General features: G+C 41.1%; 1 protein-coding gene across 2 annotated transcripts in view; it reads left to right on the plus strand.

Annotated features, from left to right (window-relative positions):
- SPTBN1 (spectrin, beta, non-erythrocytic 1) overlaps nucleotides 1-21,802 on the plus strand; it is a 194,427-nt gene that overhangs the window by 110,192 nt on the left and 62,433 nt on the right. For both annotated transcript variants that reach the window (XM_012731484.1, XM_004691398.2), the window contains one exon: nucleotides 13,210-13,361. In XM_012731484.1, coding sequence (XP_012586938.1) covers nucleotides 13,210-13,361 — 152 coding nt within the window. The remainder of the gene's footprint in view (nucleotides 1-13,209; nucleotides 13,362-21,802) is intronic.

Consider the following 21,802-nt stretch of genomic DNA (forward strand, 5'->3'; position numbering starts at 1 on the left):
AAAAAAATCAAAAAAAAGAAGTCATTGAAATTAAGTGAGTTTAGAAAACAGGGAAATGAAACAAAATGCCAGAAGAGAGTAAAATCAATAAAAGGTAAGAAATTAGGACACACACACAAAAAAAATACAAGATGGCAAAATAACTGCAAAAGTGGTCCTCTTGATTCATTGGTACCAGAGTGAGAACTTTAATTAAAGATTTGAGACTGGAAGGGTATAATGGATGTTTCTATGTTGGCTAATAGTGACATTTGCAAAGGAAAATCATGATTTGGGGTTGGTGGTGACTGATAGCAAGGTGATTACATGTCTCCCAGCTGTCATGCAGGGAAGATGAGTACCCCCCTCCATGGAAGGTAGAGATTATGATGGAAATGAAAGGACTGTTGAAAATACAGGACTTCTGTATTGATTTATATAAAATTCTGGTCTTGAAATTGTCAGGAATTAAGGTTGCAGGATACTTAAGAAACTCTGTCAGGGAAGAAATTGAATCAGTATTCCAACTTGAACCCATTTCATCTTAGTGGCAGTGTACGTTCCTTGCTAATGTAAAATTCTGTTTTGAGGTCTGTAGACTCAAACCTTGACTCTGTAGGTGAGTCACTGAACCTCCCTGAGTCTTCATTTGCTTATGCAAAATGTGTATGGTGATGAGTGACTGTTTTACATGATGATTATGAGGATTAAATATTTGTGTTCCAGTGAAGTGCTTAGAAGAGTTGCCAAACATTAGTAAATGCCCAGTGAATGTGAAGGATGGGACTACTATGGGAGATAGCAGTTCGTACATCGTGTAGGATCATGAGTTTGCCACTCTTAACGGGCTCAGCACCGGTAGATCAAGCCCAAAGGCTTCTGGTCTGATTCCTGCTGCTGACCCATGATGTCACCTGGATTCAGTCCTCAGCTACAAAGTTTTGATCCTTTCACTCTCCTTTGGTCAGGTGATCTTAAGAGTGCTTTTTGCTCATTGCTTTTTTACTTCCTGTACCTTGTAGTGTAGATAATTGTCATTGAAACTAATGTGTCACTAAACTATAAACTCCTATAGCATCTGTCCTCATTTCTATTACCTACTGTAGTACTCCACAATTTTTAGAAAATGGAATGCTTTTCCTGTCAGTGAAATCTGAGGTAGAAGCCCAGTGAAGGGTTTAAAATAGGAGCTGTTCTGATCAAAATGCAGGTGAGAATGTACTTGAAACCTGACCTAGGCTTCTGCTTTCTTCCTTTGGCATCCCTGCCGGGAATGTGGTTTGCTAAGTTCTTCCCTAGTATTCTGTTCTCAGTATTTCTTCACTGACAGTTACTTATTTTTCTGCTAATAATCTCAGTAAGCCCTTCTAGAAAAAGGAAACATTAATTTTTGTTTATAAATGTTGTATAAGGCTAAATATTGTTCTAGTTTTCTCCTTAAGAAAGGCGTGAGTGTTTAGGGTAGCATTTTTTAATTTTTTTCATTGAAGACAACACTTTATTAGGACCTTTTCATGGTGTCCTAGGATCATTTGTTTTTCTCTGTCAGTGCTTTTCCTACCCGTTGGTCTCAGTCACATTGGTGACCCTCTATTCTCTTACCAAATATAAATGAATTGTATGTTCCTCCCTCCACCTCCAGAAATGCACTTTAAATAGTTGTAAAAGGGTATGTGGTCATTTAATTAAAAAAAAAAAAGTGCAGAAGTATATCCTGTTTCTGGCTACTTCTTTCAGATAAATGTAGTTGTTAATTTTGGAAATATCCTTCCATATCTTTTTACCTGCATTCACATACCCACACTTTTTTTTTTAAGATTTATTTATGCATACAGAACTGGGGTGCAGGCCAAAGCGAGGACAGCCAGTGGATTCGCCAGAGACAGAATGGGGAGCAGAACAGTCAAAGTGACAAAGTACACTGCTGAGGGGAGCAGCGGGTGAAACAGATGTCTGCTGCACTGTACGGGTCTCCCTGGCGGAGGGATCAAACTCACGCTGAAGTGACTGTGGCTAGCTTCGTAGTGCTGCACTTTAACCCGTTGCACCACCAGGGAGAGCCCAACACACATTTTTTATATATTTTCATATTCATGTGTTTACATATTGTACTAAACATATACCTTGTTCTGTGAGTGGCTCCTCTTGTCATTTTCGTAAGCCTCTGGAATGCAAATCCCCCTTTAATGCATCCAGGCTGTTCTCTCATATGACTAAATCATTTGTAAGCCAACCTATTGGTATACATTTAGTTACTGTTAACCTTTCCTGTTGGGTTGTTGCTGTCTTTTTTACAGTTAAAAAAGAAAAAATGTCTATGTCCTGTATAAATTTCTGTACTCGCACAAGTATTTCTAGAAAGAAGTTACCTGTGTGATTGATATTTAAATTTTTTATACTATCCACTTAACCTTCCCCAACCACAAATAAGTGTGCCTTTTTCTTCATTTCAGTAAGTGAAAGGATTTGTTCTTTCAAGCCCAAAGAGTAGCTTTCTTTTCACCAACTATATGTGTGTGTGTTTTCCTCCAACTCTACTTACCCAGATCCAAGGTAATTGTCTTTGTAAAGGCTGTTGATGACAAATAAGGTCTTCATTAAGCAGTAAAATGTCCCAAAGAACAAATCAGTTAGAGCCATAGACATCTTAGTCTATACTTAGGTAACTAGCAATAAGGATACTCTCCCTGTGCAATATTGGTTTACCCTGCCCTATTCCCCCACAAACTGGCAGAACTGCAAACAGCCAGGGCAACACATCTGTTGTAAGCACCCGACTTTGTGTAGTGGGAGATAATAAAGCTTTGATTGCAGAGGTGGGGGAGGTGTCACTCTATGTGGGCGAACACTCCAGAACACTGTAGAAATGTGTGTTGTTTTGTGGGATTAGATTTGTCTTTAGGATAACCAACATCATGCAGCAGGTTTGAGTTTCCAACAACAGAAAATTCTGAGAACAGAAAATTCCGTCTCCCTATTTATACTCCCCTCTGTTCCTCCTATTTTTTTTTAACTTGGAAAAAAAAAAAGATAGATGATCAGTTGAATCTAAGATTCAGTAAGTTCTGATTAAAAATTCTTTGAAACTAGCGCAGCTGCCAACTGTTCTGCCTCATGACTAGGGTGAGGGTGCTTGTGGTGCCGCCCTCCTGTCAGGTAGATCATCATAGGGCCTGAGCCAGAGGTCATTTCTTCTTCCAGTTTTTCTGCCCTCATTTATTAAAACAAGGCAGTGTACATTGTGTACCTACAGTATCTGCCCGCCAAAACTCTGTGCTATTTGGCTTTGAGAGAAATCTTGTGTAACCATTTATTATATGGGTGAGGTTGAGGAAAGCCACAAAGGAAGTTAAGGCAATGGTTTTTCAGTACTTGACCCTGAGTGTTAACTTTCTCTTTTTCATCTTGAAATACCTTCTGAGTAACTAAATAATAATTGAATATGGGTATTATTTGTCTAGTGCTATGAATCCTGAAGGAATTGAAATTTGCTCTATCAATTTTAAGGAGAGAGTTCTGACTTCAGTGCCTTTCCTAGTGCCTTCATATTAGTTATTCAATAAGTAGTTACCCACTCATGGACCCCAAGATGGAAAAAAAAAAAACTTTATAACTGTTGGTTCTGGTACATATAAAATTTGATGATCTACATGAAATTATTTTATATATGATGAAGTAGTATACTGAGTTAAATATTTATCATTCAGCAAATTACTTCCTGAATGAAGAAAATTCAAATGAGAGGTTTTGTTTTATTGACTTAGTAGGACTGAGCTCTAAAATTACTTACATATACAAATGTAGTTTTCAAGTTTGGTGTTGAGTTGAGGCTGTTATTTATTAGTCTGCCTGCAGCCCTGATAGTTTCTACAGTAGGTCATGGTCACTGGTTGAATAGGATTTAGGTGACTCATTTGTAATGCTTCATAAGAACAGAGAACAGTTTTTATAAACACTCAGTATTTTCATTTTGTTTTTAAATATAATTTCCCTTCTTACTAAGTGACCTCTAATTCTGCCATTCTGAGTGGTGGAGAGCTGGGTATTGCTGTGGCTGGCCCCTTTGCATAATGCTGATAAACCTTTCCAGATTAATTTTTACACACGTAATCTTTTTTGGAGGGCGTCTGTATACGTTAGATGACTTTAGATGGGTGTTTCCACTTTCAATTTTTCCAGGAAATTATTTTAGTAAACACTATTCTATCCATGAAAAGAAGGGACTTTGTGGTGACCTTCAGCACTTTCATGATCTGGTCTTGTCTATGTGCCTCTGTTTTTTTAAATCAGTCCCTCAAATCTTAGATTTTTTTAATTCAATGAGCTACAGTTACCTTGGCCATCCTCATTACATGGGAGAGCTGTTAGAGACTGTCCTGAGTGGCTGGAGTTGGGTGCATTGTCTTGCTAGCAGCATCACAGCCCTTCTGAGAACACTGAGGCAGAGAGCACTGTCCTCTTGTCTCTTAAGTGTCTGACAGTAATGTGACTCTTGAATGTGAAAGAGTTCTGTGTTCCTCTGCACTATTGATCCTACTCTGAGAACTCTGGGAAGTTAGAGAAGATAGAAAGTCACAAGCAAGAGTTAGGATACAGACTATTTCACTTTTAATATCTTGGCTTAGTCCACCTAAACCTCTTCTTTATATCTGATGAAAACAAGGAACAAAACTTTCATCTATCACCTCCACTCAATGCCAAGGCTTCTATAGTAAAAGCCTGTATGTAGTCCTTGAAGGTGAAGTAAAGGATTTTATCTTGGCCAGTGAATGTGTATCCGCATGAAAGACTGGGCCTAGAATGTAACATTTACTGCTTCTTCGGTTGTTTAGGAAAGTAATATCACATGGATATATTCCTTGCTCCCTATACTGCAACTCATTTACCTTCATAAAGTTTTATCTTTAGTGTTCCTTTTTTAAAAGTCTCTCCTTATTAGTCAGTTACTGTTATATCCTGCATGTAATTTGTTAAGGATATGGCACCTGCTTTTAATTACAAGGCTTTTCCATATTTCAAGGATATTACAAAAATCCAGGTGAGTTCTGCATGTGAATCTGGCTCTATGATTAATGATAAAATTTTAAGTCGTCCCCAGTTGGATGCCTGTTTATAACAAGCACTCTGCCCATTTGTTCAGCTGATTTGATTTGAACATGGAAGCTGACATATGGGTTATAGCACCAAAGCCATCACAAAAATGTTTTAAACCAGAAGCTGACAATCCTTGTCTATAAAAGAAAAAGATTGTAATTGTGATAGGCTCTGTCAGTCCCATAGGGTCTCTGTGTCTTTACTTCCTCCTAACCCTCCTCCAACATACTCCCTCCACCGCATGAAAAATCATTCTAGGTCCCAGACTATGCAAAAACAGGCTGTAGGTTGTTTATGACTTTTCTTTTTCAGTCATGAGGAACCTAACCTGAATTTGCCCTGGTTATCTTGAAGAGTTAATACCTCGTTTTCCTTAGGCAGTGTGGCGCGGTAGTGTGAGCCTTGGGTTCTGTAGGATGCAGAGTGATGTGGCTTCTAAGCCTAGGTGTGCTTTTGATAACCATGTGCCCTGGCATGTGTCAGCAGCACCTTCAGTGTCTCAGTTTCCTCATCTAATTGAAAGTGGTTGGTTGTCATAAACAAGGTAGAAATTCTAATGTAGCATTTGCCAGTGCATCAGAGCTTATTGGGACTGATTTCCCTGGCTGCAGTCTCTACCTTTTCCCTGTTGGACTATCCTGTAGAGGTGAGAATGCAGATTAGCAGGTTGTGATACTGCTTCATGTGTTGAAGTGGCCTACCATTTTTAGGTAGATACAGTGAACTATTTCTGAATATTTCTTCATAAGATCCTGTTTCTTTAAAAAAAAAAAAGATCCTAAGGTTTCCCTTCTCATTTTGCCATTTTACACTACCTGATATACTAATTCTCACTCCTAGTGAGAATTAGTAGCTCTCAGCTTAGTTTGTTGTATTCCTCTGCCCATTTGTTCTACTCCGACATAATTTTCACCTCTCCCACAGCTTTGTCTTTCTGTGAATTGTGAACCTGAGGGGCTCACCCTGGAATGATGGCCACTCCAAGGAAGTCAGCCTTCTCTAGACTGACTTTCTCAGTTCATTATGACAGTTTTCCACTTAGAGGTTCCCCTGTGGGGCCTTGGTTTCCATGTTGGCATAATTGGGACTGTGCTGCTTAGAAGAAAGACCCTCTGTAAGCTGCAAGCAGGGGCTGCCTTTCTGCTGTGAACATAGGTGCAAGGTTATGTGGAGTTCACAGTTGTTTTATAGTGTGCGTGTCAGACTGGAAGCGTTAGCAGAGAATTGCCTATTTGTTACACAGGCATTTAGAACAGATGTTTACATGTGTTTTGTCCATGGAGGGGCTTAAACTGTTAGGAAGAAATATTTTAACTTTAGTTCTATTTATATACAAATCAGCAAGCATAGAGTAAAGGCCCCCAAACTAATCCATCACAGGGAGGCCTTCAGTCAAGATTAGTTTCCTTCCTTTTGCTGCCTCAAGATAACAGTTTGATTCTCCACTATCGATACAGCCAGTTGCCTGTTTCCGGTTTCCTGCTCTGTATATTTTACATGTTACTCATGGGAAATGGTCTGTTTATTTTTTCAAGCTAAGGCACATATGAGACTCCACCCTACTGTATTCTTTAGTTTTGAATTAGGATTTTTTTAATAGAGTTTTAATTAACAAGCTGTTATAATTAGTATGAACTAAGTCTTGTGACTGTTGGTCTGCTTAGGTCATGTTTAAGATGTTACAGTTAACACACCCTTGTGTGTTTTGCAGCCTCACTCTACTGGCACATTGTGGCAATTCCCAAATATAAAACAAAACAAAAACTATTTTTAGGCCAGTTTTTTACTTTTTAAAAAATCAGAAAGTACCACAAAATTGCATTTTTTATCATTTATCAGACATTGAGGGACAACTGCAAAAAAAAAAAAAATTCAATTGTGACTGATTTTTAGTGCCCTGCAATGATATTATTTAACTAATGAGGGCTTAGCAGTATGGTTTGTAACTTCTTTCCTAAATAGTACAGTAGGAACACCACTGACAATAGCAGCAGGATTTATTAAGAGCCAGTTTTTGTTGGATACTGGAAGTTTGCTGATTCATTCAACAAATGTTTATTGTATATCCACACTGCCAGGCATATGTTTAGGTTCTAAACAGGTATAGAATTGGGTCCTTGCCCTAGAGGCAGTTAAGGACAGGTGAGGAGATATCAGTAGAAAACAGGACATATAATAACAAGATAAAAGACGATTGCATTAGACAGAGTTCTAAATACAGTATGCACTTTGTAAAGATTAGAACTTTTTAAACACTCTAAGTTCAGATTTATCCTTACTTAGTTTGCTATACAGTTTTGCCTACTTAAATGACCAGTCCCAATAATGGTGTATTCATGGGATAATTGATTCATTTATCTCCTTTTGATTTCTTCTCAGCTTCCTTCTTTATACTTCCTTTCATACTATAAACCCAAGTCTATACTTAGCTCAGCTATATGTTTATAGAAAGAAAAACTGCATATGATTACCAGTTGTTACTTAAGATAGGCCATTATCTCAGTATGAGTAAAGAAGATCCTGATAGAAAGTATTCTCAAGTTCAGAGTATCTGAAAAATAGGAAAAAGATTTGTTCTTTAAAACCAGGATAAATCTAGTCTCTGGGGGAATAATGAATGAGGTCATTTGTCAATTGCTATTTCTGTATTTTCCTTATTTTCCATCCAAAGATGTTCCATGCCTTCAGGCTTTCCTTCATCCATGGCTCCCATTCCTTTCCGTAGCCCAAACTATGACATATGGTGAATGTGGTTGTGTTTAGCACTCTGCAAGGGCGTTACAGAAAGGTGCTGCACAATCATTTCCATAACACAGTGTTCTTCTGTTCATCAAAGCTATTTCTGTATCCTATAGCTTAATTCATGCTAGCTTAGTGCTCATTTTTCCAGTTGCAGCACATTCTCTACAGTAGCATAAGTATTCAAAAAATATTGAAGCATTATATCCTTCTACTGTCATTCCCTATAAAGAAGGAAGTCATGTGTTTCTAGAAAGAGATGATAGGATATTTACAGTCCTTTGATTTAAATTAAACAAGTAAGTTTCTTTGTAAATACCTACTGCTCATCTTTAAGGCATCTTCTGGAAATGTCAAGTTTGTTATAAAAAACAAAAGACAGTGCATGGGTGACTTGGTGATGGGAAACCTGCAGGGATTACAATTGAGATGGAAAAAAAATGTACAAAATGATGTAAAAATAAACTTTTGTAATAAAAAATATGTAAAAATAAACTATTATATAAAAAAAAAACAGAAGAAAAAAAAAAAAGACAGTGACTTTTACTACAAAGGAGATGTGGTCAGGTCCTAGTCCTTCTTAACCTAAAAGATCAGTGAAAGAGACAGAACACCAGCCAAAGGCAGACCCCTCACTCACACCACATTGCCTTTAGTGGCTGGTGATACTCAATAACCTTTAACCTCACTGAGTCCTGAGCTTTGCTGGAGATCTGTTCTGTTGCCCACCTCTTTGTTAGAGTGGCTAAGCAGATTTGATGAGCTTTAAAAAACATAAATTGCTGTTCATCTGCATGAGGTTGTCATTTCAAGGTCCATCTTACAAAGTTATGTGTACATGAAAACACGCCATAATACAATTTCACTTTTATTGGAGCTTATAGGGATCAGAAACTGGTATAGATGTCACCCCACTCACTGGAGTTTGGGTTTTCTCATTGGCTTCTCAGTAGTTCTCACTGACTCAGAGGTTGGTTGATTTATCTCTGAGCCTGTGGGCCATCAGATTCAGTTATCTGGTCTTTCACACTTGGAATCACTTCTGGTTCTCAGGGTTGCAGCGTCATATTGGTAGACTTTATGGTTATACTGTCATATTGCCTACCACATTGTGACGGTCATTGCAAAGATGGCTTGGTAAGGAGATCTGTTCTCTGTAGCTTCAAAGGTTGAGCAAGACGTGATGGGACACAGAGACATTTAGAGTTATCCAGGGATGGAGAAAACCCTTTCATAAATAAGGATTTGGGTTAAAATGGTGGGATTATGGATGATTTAAGAGTTGTGCTGGAGGTAGGTATTGATGCATAGTAATTGAGAATCCCAACTTGGGAGCCTTCCCATCTGAAGAGTTACTAGTAGCCCCTAGTGACTCATGAAGCAATGAAGAGGATTGTAAAACACATAGATCAGTACCTGGAAGATAGTAAGTGCTTTGTCAGTTTTGCTATTATTTCAGTAATAAATAATGTTTTCTTTCTATAGAACTAATAATCTCCTGTCTCATATATAGCATAGTTTCTCTCTTTCCGAGACTTAATAACTGTCCAGGTGCAGTCCAAGGACTTTAAAAAAAAAAAAAAACTATTTGTACTTTTGAGAGAAATTTGGTTTAGATGACTTTTAAAGGCTTGATCCACACAGAGAAGATAGGATTCCATGGGCCTCTGCTGTGCCAGGGAAGGGGAAGGAACTGATGGAATAAGCAGTTAAGCAAGAAAAGCACTATTATGTGCTCTTCAGCTCCTCTCATTTAATGGTTGAACAGCTTTTAGGGGAGCACCTATAAGTAAATATTAGTGAAGGGGGAGGAAGGGGAACATGCCTGAGAGACACTCACAGGAAGTATGCCTTTGGAGGTGCTGCCTGGAGCAGAGAGGGGGCCTGCCCTGTGTCAGGGTCAGCTATGTTTACTTCCTGGGGGAAGATGCAAGCATGATTAACAGGCTCAAAAAAGAAACGTACAAGCCAGAAAGATGGAGACGCTCTGTCACAGGCATAGAAAATAATGAATGAATGGCACCCTAACACTGCATCCCTCTCTGAGGAATGCAGTCTGAGACTCTGGGGTTGCCAATTGGGATAAGCCCAGATTGTCTCAACCAGGGTTTCCCCACATGATGTTTTGGATGATTCTATTCAGGGTCTGTCCTCTGCACTGCAGGGTGTTCAGCTCTCTACACACTGGATACCAGCAGCACCTGCCTTACAGTCATAACAATCAAAAATGCTCTCAGACATTGCCAAATGTCCCCCGGGGAGCAAAATCGTCCCCCGTTGTTAATCAGTTATCTAAATAAAAGTCAATATGGAATTTTTAACTATTTCCTTTTCACATTGCTATATTTGTCTCATGGGTGTAGAATTTATAAGTGGCCTAATCCCTCTGCTGTGCCCACCACCACCTTGCCCTGGCTAGCCACTGTGACAGCAGCTTGAGCTTAGAAACCAGGCTCCCTCTTCCATTGTGTGTGCCACAGACCTCCTGCTGCTCCTTGGGCAAGCATCCTGTCATATGGGCCAATCTCACTGGGCTGGGAGTAAGAGGTGATGTCATTGTGCCTTCCCAGGAAGGGTGGAACAAAGGACAGAGTCCCCAAGGACACCCAGTCTCATCCTCAGCTAGGCTGCTGGGTAAATTTTTCCCTCTCCTTCCCGCCTCAGGAGTGTTTGTTGTTCAGAGTGTTTCCTCAGTAGAGGACACAGGTTATGCTAAACCAAGTGAGCTTTGTTTCACTGTTGGGCCCATATCCTGCCCCTTATGTGTCATGAGGATATTGGTTTAGATCCAAGCATGGAATCTTACATGCCTTTTTCAGTTCAGCAAGGACCTGAGGAACTTAGACCCTCTGTGATTTTCCTGTTGTGCTAATGCTGCCTGTCCCTGAAACTGTGAGAACAGAGACAAGCAGAGAATGTGAGAGAGCAGACTCTCACTCTTTCATGTTTTAAACTTCATCTTCTTTTATACCTTCTTCCGGGAGTTTCTGAAGACAGTAGCCCCCTGTACATAGACCCTCAGCCTGCTCTATTTCTGTTCAATTCTCTCTGTTCCCAGCCATGACCTGTCTCTTCACAAGGAGGAACACTGGAGTCAGACTGTAACTCTCAGGGCTGGGTGCTGTGGGAGAGTATGTATAGTTCTTGAAGCAAATCTTCAGAATCTCCTTGTGAAGAATGGAAAGAAACTGAAGATGTCTCTTTAATGTGTGCTTCACCCTAAGAGTGACAGTTGGCTGAGGAATATATTTTGTGCTTATTTATTTAGGAATACCCTAATCTAAGCAGGTTTTCATTTTATCTTGTTTCTGTGATAGGCTGGGTGTGGTAATTATTTTAAGCCACAACTTCTTTATTAGCACCCAAGGAGAGCTATCCAGGTCTTTATACAAAAGACATTTTCAACCCCAGTGTAGCACATAAAAGGTTTTTTTTGTTGTTTTTTTATAAAAGGCAACCCTAAATACATCCAAACTGGGAGTTACTTGTCATCTGTGAAATGTACCTAAGAGAAGCTTAATTTGTCTAATATGTTCTGTCCTGGCTCTACTCTATCTAAACAGCCAAGCTCAGTTCAAAAGCTACAGCTTTCTGTGTCACTGCCATAAAGTTACCATCTATCAGGGTGACTGTGTGATCAGTAATGCATGCTGTCTTTCTGTGTGCCCTGCCATGAGGATCGCAGCACAGCTCTCCTTTCAGTCTGCAGCATGCCCCTTACTACCATGTGCTTGTTTCCCCAGTCTTGTCCTCATTGACCCTTTGTCTGTTTCTGGTTGGCCTTTGTTCCCTCTTGCTGGACAGGCTATTCATTGAGGTAAAGGTTGGCTCTGGAGGAGCAGCTGGCTGCAGCAGGTGGCTGACTATCTTGGCTGGTGCTCCAGCTCCCTCACCTGCCATGTTAGTAGCAGTCAAGGCTCAGCCAGTGTAGCCTGCCTCCTCCCTTCCTGTGGTGGGAAGGGATGGAGAATTCAGCAAAACCTTTATGTAGACTTCCCCAGAAAGCTCTGGCCAGTCCTCCCAGCCATCTAGCACATGCTGCATCAGCAAGGGTGGCTTTCCAGTTATCACTCAGTGGGGCTGAAATACGTAAAATATTATCTGGGTCTGCTTCATTTGTTTGTTGTTTTATGCATAAATATCTTGGTTGGCTTGACTTTACACTGGAAGGAGGCAGTCTTGAGGGGAAGGAGAGGTAGTCTTTGGGTCCTTTCAGCCCAAACTCATGGTGGTGGAACTAGAAGTGGGGAAGTAACTGACAAGAGAGTAACTCTGTGAAGAACAGTGGGCAAATAGAATGTGTGGATCTCGAGCACTTTCTGTGGGTTTCTATTGCAAGTCTTCAGCAACGTGAAGTTAAAACATTTTGCAGAAGCCAGAAGATTGAGAGTCAAGTCTGGGCATAAGTGCCTGGCATTTTATGGTCTGAATTAGAGCTTGATCACTGAAGCCTGAAGAACTTAACATTGTTTCCTGGATGACTTCAACATACAACCACCACACTTAGGATTATAAACTAGCACTTCCTTACCGTCCAGTGGTTGAAATTTGGAGATGATAGTTGTCTCCTTTTTTTTTGTTTTTTTAAGATTTATTTATGCATGCACAACTGGGGGTATAGTCCAGAGGTGAAGGGGCAGTGAGAGGATTCACCAGAGACAGAGTGGGGAGCAGAACAGGCTGACTGACAAAATACACTGCTGAGGGGAGCAGTGGGCAAGTCAGGAGAGGTCTGTTGTGCCGAACTCATTCTTACGTGGCTTTAGCTTCTTAGTGCTGTGCTTTAACCCACAGCACCACAGGGAGGGCCCTGTCTACTTTTTTATAGCTACTGAGCCCATCGTCTGCAAATTTTTGGTGAAACTTTGAACCCATGTGCAACTCTCCTGGTGCCTGGCCAAATCTCTTTACATTTATATACTCTACCACTTTGTCTGTTGCTCATGGAGCAAGTGTGTGACTAGCAGATGAAAGGGTCATTGAAGATCAAGGTCATAGTGAATTTATCTTAGGTGATGGCTCTGTTTAAGAGGGAAGCAATTTCTTGCTGCCTCTTGAGCTTTTCTACATTTTCACGTACTAACACACATATTAGAAACTTTACCAGTCAAATGAGGTATTAAACTGGACCTCACTGTGATGTACCGCATCCTGCTGCCTCTTCATCAGAATTAGGAGAATATGAAATGAACGAGAGCATAGGATGTTCTGCTGTTGGTACACTGAGGGGTTCCACTGCTGTTGGTAGAATTCCTCTGTTCCCAAAGAGTTGGCTGTGCTTATGAGGAGCTAAGCAGAGGTTTCATTAGTTTTCCTCTTTTTCCTTGGGCTGGGGTCTTGTGATCCTCTGGGCACAGTCCACCTCTGGTAGTAAAGTGAGCTCTCCTCTGCTTGCAGATGAGCGTGAAGCTGTGCAGAAAAAGACCTTTACCAAGTGGGTCAACTCCCACCTTGCCCGTGTGTCGTGTCGCATCACAGACCTGTACACTGACCTGCGAGATGGACGGATGCTCATCAAGCTGCTGGAGGTCCTTTCTGGAGAGAGGCTGGTGAGTGTCGATGTTGTTAAGTGTCTTTCACCAGAGGTGAGAAAAGATTTTTGAAAACTTAAGTGTGGATTTGTCTCCTGCTGAATTCTGCACTTTATGGATGATATTGTCTAGGAGAATCTCGATAGCTCCAGTTTAACCTCCTGAGTGCCTGGATGATGTTCTTGAACTATAATAAAGTAGCCTTGTTCTAGTAATTTGCAAGGTATTACCTTGGGTCGGAAAAATTTTGCTGTTCTCCCATGTTAAACAGGCATAGTGCTGGAGACTGAAGGGCCATGTTTGGGTACTGGCTCTAAGATGTATCTGTTTCCTACAAGATTGTGGAATAATTTTAGATTTGTGTCTTACTGATTTTCTGGAAAATCTGAGCTGCCATTTTAAGGTGGCAGGAATTGAATTCAGTGGTATCAGTTGTGTTCTACTTTTCTTTGTGCTCACTTTATTTTGGGAGTGGAGGGAGAGGCTGTTGTTTTGTCATCTCCTTGGAAACTAAGAGTTTCTGATGAGTTAATTCACTTTTTGAACAGGGGAGTTGTCAGGTCACAGTGAAAATGTTACCCCCTTCCACTTTCCAGAGTTACCATGACTGTCTCTGATAGGACTTTTGTTTATGAATCTGAAGTCAAAGACGCTTAAACCAGTCACTGCACTGCAACTGTCCCAACAGGTTTTGTCTTGCTTTGGTTTGAAAATGGATTCTGTATTCCGCCAAAGCACATGCAGTTACATAGGTAGAGGTGGGGCCAAGCCAAAAGCTGACGCCCAGGGAGAGAGCCCACATCTGTAATGACATCATCAGGAAAATATGATGCTGGGTTTTGGCAGGGCTGCTAGGAAACCTTATTTTTAAACACGATCTCCACCCTGTAACTTGACAGATGGCATTGGGTCTTCATGCAAACCTACTCACACACCTCAGGCCACAGGCAAAGGACTGAGGTTGTACCCTGCTCTATTATTAGGCCATGGACAAAATTTCTTCTGAGCCTGGATAAAAGAGCAATCCTCCCTTCAGTGATAGGGTCCTCTGAAAAATAATAAAGCCTTATATTACCCATACTGAGTTTTATCCTTGCCCTTTGTTCTCTGAGCATGTAAACCTTGTAGCTTCATTTTCTTTGAGAGTTTGTGGGTCAGACTAGACAATGTAGAGAGATAAAGGAGATTCTCTCCCAGGACCATGGCAGCAGTCCAGATGGTGGCTCACAGAGTGAGCGTGGCACATTGGACCTGTGTGGGGAAGGCGAGGGCTAGTGATGCATTTTAACTTATTTTTTGAAGCAAGACTTGAGAGCTGGCTAGACTCTTCGACAGTGACTTAAAATATAATTTCAGTAACCAGATTCTTCCCCACCTCTCTGGTCCTTTTTCTCCCCTTTAAATGTTTAACCTAGTATAATTACTTATTTATTTTATGAATGCTGTTTTAAAAGTAACTTTTTTTTTTAAAGATTTATTTATTTATTCATACAGAACTGGGGTACAGGCCAGAGATGCGGAGCATGAGAGGATCCACCAGAGACAGAGTGGGGAGCAGAACAGGCAGATCTACGAAGTACACTGCTGAGGGGAGCAGCAGGCGGGTTAGGAGAGGTCTGCCACGCCATATGGTCACCTCCGGGGCAGGCGGGGATCAAACTCATGTGGAAGTGGTTTAAGCTCCTTTGTGCTGTGCTTTAACCCGCTGCACCACCAGGGAGGGCCCTTTAAAAGTAACTTTTAAAAAAATCATTTAAGGTCACATGGATAGAAATTAGTTTGAACTTGAACATTATTTTCCCCCAATAGGATTCTGTCTTCCAGGCTGCAGGGAGTAAATTGCTCACCTTTGAAGGTCCTTGATGGATTTTTTACATGAAGAAGATTGTGTCTTGATAATGTTCACATGGTAAATGGTATCCCATCCATTGCCCTTTAATTCTGGACAGAAAACAAAAATACTAATAGGGAGAAAAAAGCAACCAACAAAGTATACTTCTTAGTTGTATGTGGACTCTCACTCCCATTCCTCTTTTGCTTCCTGCAGGCAACAATTTTAGATTTTTTTTTTTTTTTTTTTTGTGGTTACCCAGAAACCTAATAGTGTTGGGTTAGAGGTAACATGCTAGGCACCATAGCCTTCTAGGCAATCAGCACCTGAAATTATACACTACCCAAGTGCCCTTACTTCATTTATTATCCATTCCTCACAGCCACTCCTGATTTTAGGTTGAGTGGTCTGATTAATCATCTTATTCCACAAAATAAGGATACCATAGGTAACATGAACTAAAACTCTGATTTGTTTGGACGAGAGACTTTCGGCCTTTCTGGCCCTGTGGAATATTTAATTCACAAGCTTTTCTGCTTTTGGTTGCAGAGGCTATGGGGAACTTGTGTTAGATACCCTTCATTGTAGGAGACAATGTCCCTTTAGGGGCTCACCTCTCCCCAAAACGATCCTTTTAAATTCGGATTCCAAAACTTCCAGATCTGAGCAGAGTAATGTGCACTTCAAAATGTGTCTCATTAGATCACTCTCAGTCAACACCAGGCATTCATTCTGCACTGGTGACCCACAGCCACAGGTAACATAAACATTTGCACTCCATCTGGAGTTGTATCGCACGCAGTTGGCACTTAGCACCAGCTTGGCAATAGGTAGTTGATAAATGTTTGAGGGACTTTAGTATCTATATGTATTGATACTTTAGTGTCAGTTCGATCCCCCAGCCCGGAGGTGACCCACATGGCATGGCTGCTGCTCCTCTCAGCAGTGTACATTTATCTGCCTGCTCTTCTCCCCACTCTGTCTCTGGTGACTCCTCTCGCCACCCCTGCGCCTCTGGCTTGTACCCCACTTCTGTATGCATAAATAAATAAATCTGTAAAAAAAAGATAATAGTTTCTTCGAGCAAGTTCATCCTTCAAATAATGTCCCTAGAGGACAAGATTTGTCTGATTTGTTTTTAAAAAATTTTTTCAAGGGCCCTCCCTGGTGGCACAGGGGTTAAAGCACTGCACTAAGAAGCTAAAGCCACTTCCGCATGAGTTCGGTCCCCGCCTGCCCCGGAGGTGATCCACATGGCGTGGCAGATCCCTCCTGACCCACCTGCTGCTCCCCTCAGCAGTGTACTTCATCTATCTGCCTGTTCTTCTCCCCACTCTGTGTGTGGTGAATCCTCTCACCATTCCTGAACCTCTGACCTGTATCCAGTTCTGTATCCATAAATAAATAAATCTTTAAAAAAAAATTTTTTTTTTCAAAATGTTCAACATCACTTGTAATAAGGGAGATGCAAACTAAAACCACAGTGAGATACCACTTCACCCCAGTGAGAATGGCACATCTTCAAACAACTAGCAACAACAAATGTTGGTGAGGATGTGGAGAAAAAGGAACTCTCCTGCACTGCTGGTGGAAATGCAAACTAGTACAGCCACTATGGAAACTGTTTGGAGGTTCCTCAAACTGCTAAACATGGAGCTTCCCTATGACCCAGCTATCCCATTCCTAGGTATCTACCCAAAAGACACAAAAACACTGATTGAAAAAGATACCTGCACCCCCACATTTATTGCTGCTTTATTTACAATTGGGAAGACATTAAAACGACCCAAATGCCCAAAAGTAGATGACTGGATTAAAAAGATGTGGTACATATACACAATGGAATATTACTCAGCAACCAAAAAAAAAAATTTTTAAACACATGCCTTTTGCAGCAACATGGATGGAGCTGGAGAAGATCATGCTTAATGAAATAAGCCAGAAAGAATAGGAAAAATACCGGATGGTTTCACTCATAATAGAGTATAAAGGACCAGGCGAGAAAATAATAATAATCAACAAGTACATACCAGAGACATTTTATGGGAGTGGAATGGGGAATGGGATTAAAAACAGTGGGGGGAGGGAAGTGCCTGGGACTATGGTGATGACACATGGGTGATTTGGTGATGGGAAGCCCACGGGGATTACAGCTGAGATGGAAAAAGGCAAAAAATGATGTGAAAATAAACTATTATATTAGTAAAAAACCCAAAATTTCACTTAAAATAAAGCAGGGCAGTTTCCAAAAAAAAAAAATCATATAATCCTGCCTTAAATTTTGTTGAGTTAAAATTGAGGTTTTACATCTGCATTTAGTTTATTTGAGGAATACGATTCTGATACGGTATGGGGAGCATCCAAAGGCACAAAACCCCATCTCTGGTTCTGTCTTGGGCAGGATCCCCATACAGAAGTGACCTCTCTCTACCTTTGGCTTGTCAGCTCATGGAGCAATAAGGAAACTCTGAGGCTGAGTCAGAAAGTTGCTGCTGATTGGAATTGGGTTGATGACAAACTGATAACTGGAATCGGGGTTGATGGTATAGTGGTGAGCATAGCTATTTTCCAATAACTGAAGTCACCATGGATTATTACTCTCCAATGATCTTGGTTTTAAATTCCCTAAAAAATTTAGATCCACCCTTGACATCTACCAAATAGGTCGAAGTGGGGAGCATAGAATCTGTACTGATCACTCTCATTGACCCCAAATCCAGATTAGAAGGAAACTTCTAATCATCTCTGCAACACTAACATCTGGAGGAAGTAGGGCTACTGGCATGATACTGTCAGGCCTGGATTTGGTGGTGAAGTGGAGCCCCAGGTCCTAATATCGTTGTTGGACACTTGTTTGTGTCTAACACTGTCTTTCCATGGGCCTCAGTGGTGAAGTTTTTCTGCTTGGCTTCTGCCAGACTGAGCCTTCCTCTGATGGAGAGAGACAAGATTTTCCTCCAACACTGCCATTTCCATTCACAGATATTTGTTTGCCTCACTTTATTAATCTAGAAGAAGAGATAGCAACAAAAAATAGGATTTTTTTGTTTTGGCACCATTAATTCCAAAACAGGCTGAACTAGGTGAAAAATACAGATTTACCTTGAGGTTTGTTAAGCATGAAATGCTGCATTTATTTATTTAGTTAAGATTTATATATATATAGAATGAGGTGCTGGAGGTGGTAGAGGGTGCGAGAATTCACCAGAGACAGAGTAGGGAGCAGAACAGGCAGGATTGACTGAAATACACTGCTGAGAGGAGCAGCGGATGGTTCAGCAGGGGTTTGCAGTGCCATGTGGGTCACCTCCCTGGCCAGGGATTGAACTTGTGCTACAGTGGCTGCGATAGCTTCATAGTGCTGTACTTTAAACCCATTGTGCTACCAGGGAGGGCCCAAAATCCTACATTTAGTTGCTCTGAGTTTTATACCACATTTTTGTCAGGAGACCACCACTGGCATGTCTAGTTGTTGAAAGAGGATTTTATGGACTGCTACAAACCCTGATTTTTTTTTGTGATATCATGTGTGTGAGAGAATTTACTTTTGTCCTGACACAGAAAAATACCCCTGTAAAAACAATGGTCTGTCTGTTGTACAAATGCAAAAAGTCAATGAAAGTGAGAGTAAGACTGAATGAATGGCCCCAAAGCCATAGGATTCAGGAGGGGAAATACTCTTCTGAATGGCATGTCAAGAAACCCTGGAGATGAATGAGGCTCCATCTGGATCTTCCTGTATACAGGTGGGGGTAGATGGGTTAGAGAACATTGGAGTCAGTGCCAGATATGAGGAAGAATGAAGAGAGTATTTGTGTAGTGTGTCAGGAACCTGTCAGGAAAAGAGTGTTGACAAACGAGTTCATTTTTGGGAGGAGTGAGGGTGGCAGGTGACTTCAGGATGAATCTTTTTCGTTGTTTACAGAGCAGCGTCACACATCATGTTGTTTGGTTCTCACAGTCCAGTGTGGTTGGCACTCACTCCTCCCCAGAATAAACAGTGACCAGTGATTTGCCCAAGGCCAGCGCCTCTTAGCAGTAACAGAGCTTGGACTGTAGCCCAGGTCTCCATTTCCCACTGAACCCTGAGATGGAGGAAGTACACGCGTGATTCTCAAAGGGAGGAGACTGGCAGGAACCAGTGAAACTGTGTAGGTCCTTGGTTGATTTTAATTACATTGCAGTCATTTATGCTCTTGTTAAACCTCAAAATTAGATGTGTGGGGAGGAGTTTGAGAACTTCTTATGAAATTAGTTTGGCTGCATATCATATTAAAGAAGATTTTAGAAATAGCGCTCCTCACGCTACCATCAGTATTAGGTAGAGAAGGTGTGTGTGTGTATTGGTAACCTATGTTTAATAAAAAGGCAAAAACATAAATATCTGTCATACTGGTATACAGAGACAGTGAAGTAGTGTCTTTCCTGTTTTGTTTTGTTTTTTTTCCTCTGAACAAGAAAGAGATCAGCTGGGTCTTGAGAAATCTACTTGCTTGTTATGGGTGTTCCACCATGCTGCAGAAAGATCGTATTTTTTTTTTTAATGATTTTATTTATTTATGCATATGGAAAAGGGGCACAGGCCAGAGGTGCAGGGGCAGTGAGGGGAGCCAAACAAGTAGACTGATGAAGTACACTGCTGAGGGGAGCAACAGGCGGGTCGGGAGAGGTCTGCCATGCCATGTGGGTCACCTCCGGGTTGGGGATCAAACTCACATTGAAGCAGCCACAGCTTGGCTTAGCTTAGCTTAGCAGTGCAGCACTCCAACCCACTGCGCCACCAGGAAGGGCCCAGAAAGATTGTATTTTATAACTGGAAGTATAGTGGCCACCAGGTTAAATCCGTACATTTTCATAGATGCTCTGACTCAGAGACTAACTGGTGGGCAGCCATTGCGCAGGCATGTTGAAGACAGAGATCTAGACCGAGAGTTAGCTTCGCCCTCACCCCAAGACTGCTACTCTTGTTTACCTGCCAGCACCTCAGCCTTGGAGAGCTGTCACTCCAGGTGGCCTTAGGTTGCTTTGGCTACCCATGGAGAAAATCAGAAGGAGTTGGGGTTACCAGGGTAGAAAAGAGTAGCCCAGTTTTGATGTAGGAGGGATCTAAAACACTTAAGTGTTTCTCTCACATTCAAGTAGGCTAAATCAGCTCTAGAAGCTTTTATTTTCTTTTCCATCTCTAGACTCTTGACAGAACTCCTAATATTGTGATTATTGTGTTGTTTCACAAATTCCAATGCCGTGCAGGGTATAAATGACCCAAAATCAAGGCTTGTCTGGCAGTGACTGAGAAGTGGGCATGGGAGGAGTCATCCAGCCCCCATACTCCTCCCTAAGGGCTTTGGCCATGCTGGCGAACTTGCCCCAGGGCACACTGCTCTCCTCAGCTTGGACTAGCTGCTCCTATAAGCAATTACAATTAAGTTTCCAGGTGCCAAAGGTTGTTGTTTACCCTTGTTTTTTCCACTCTATTCATCCTTGGTAGTCACAGGATGGATCTGGAATGAGTCAGGGGATGGAGGTGTGGTTGGTAAAGATTTGAGACCTGAAAGGGACCCTTGAAAGGGGAGGCAGGGAAGAGCCAGCAAAACCTGGAACAAGGTCCATGGTGTGGGAGTGCAGGAAAGCTTGTGAAAATGATTTAAAGGAGATTCAGTAAACTTTGAGGCATTTCCTCCAAGGACAGGCCTCCTTGCCTGCAGTTCCTAAGTCACATGTATGTCTGGTGGTATTGATCGTTGTATCCACACTAACAGCATTTCATACTGCCTCATCAGAAGTCACATGTGAGACAGAGAAGCCTGTGTTGTTGTGGGAATAAACCTGTGACACACTTAGGAATTTAGTAATAATTAATTGAGACAGGATAGGGAGTGCTTTTCTTGGCAAAATGAGCTTCTCTTGGGGGTGAGACTTAAGAAAGTGTGTATTACCTAGAGACATGTCCCTCCCCTTAGTTCTGTTGTGTTTAGATCTTTCCATTGTTATCATTTCTTCCTTTTGAGAAGATTAGTAATACAAAAATAGCTCTTTAAAAAAACCAAAAACTTGTTTTAGATGGGAACTGAGCAGCTTATTTCCTTTCATACGGAAGCTTTTACTGCTCTACTTATAGGCTGGGTTCTGGGTTTTTGATGTAACATAGAGATACACTGTGGACTGCGTGGATTGCTTCATCTCCCTCAGCCAGTATGTTTGCATCCATGAAAGTGAAAGAACAGTAATTACTATTATTCAGTGTTATTTTGAGAGTTAAATGTGATTACAGATACAAGCCATCTAACAGAGAGGTGAACATAACAGTTGTTCGGGAAGTGATAGCCCAGAATTTCTAGATCTTAAGAGCTCTGTGGTATATATGACCCAAACTTCCCAGTATAGAGCCTGAAAACAGGCTAGAATACCTTTCTGAAGCAAAAAGAACTCGGAACTGGGAGTTGACATTGTTGAGTTATAGTCTTGATTCTCGCCCTCATGTTGGTTTAAGAAGTGTTACTATTCTATTGAAGATGAGAGTAGAGTAGCTTCAATTGAAATTAAATGTGAGTGTTTTAAAAAAGTAAAGGTGTGCAAAAGTTGGAATAGTGTGAATCACTAGCTATACCACACTGATGATGACACTTAA

Source organism: Condylura cristata, unplaced genomic scaffold, assembly GCF_000260355.1.
Source record: "Condylura cristata isolate star-nosed mole 26May11 unplaced genomic scaffold, ConCri1.0 scaffold00031, whole genome shotgun sequence".
NCBI lineage: Eukaryota > Metazoa > Chordata > Mammalia > Eulipotyphla > Talpidae > Condylura > Condylura cristata.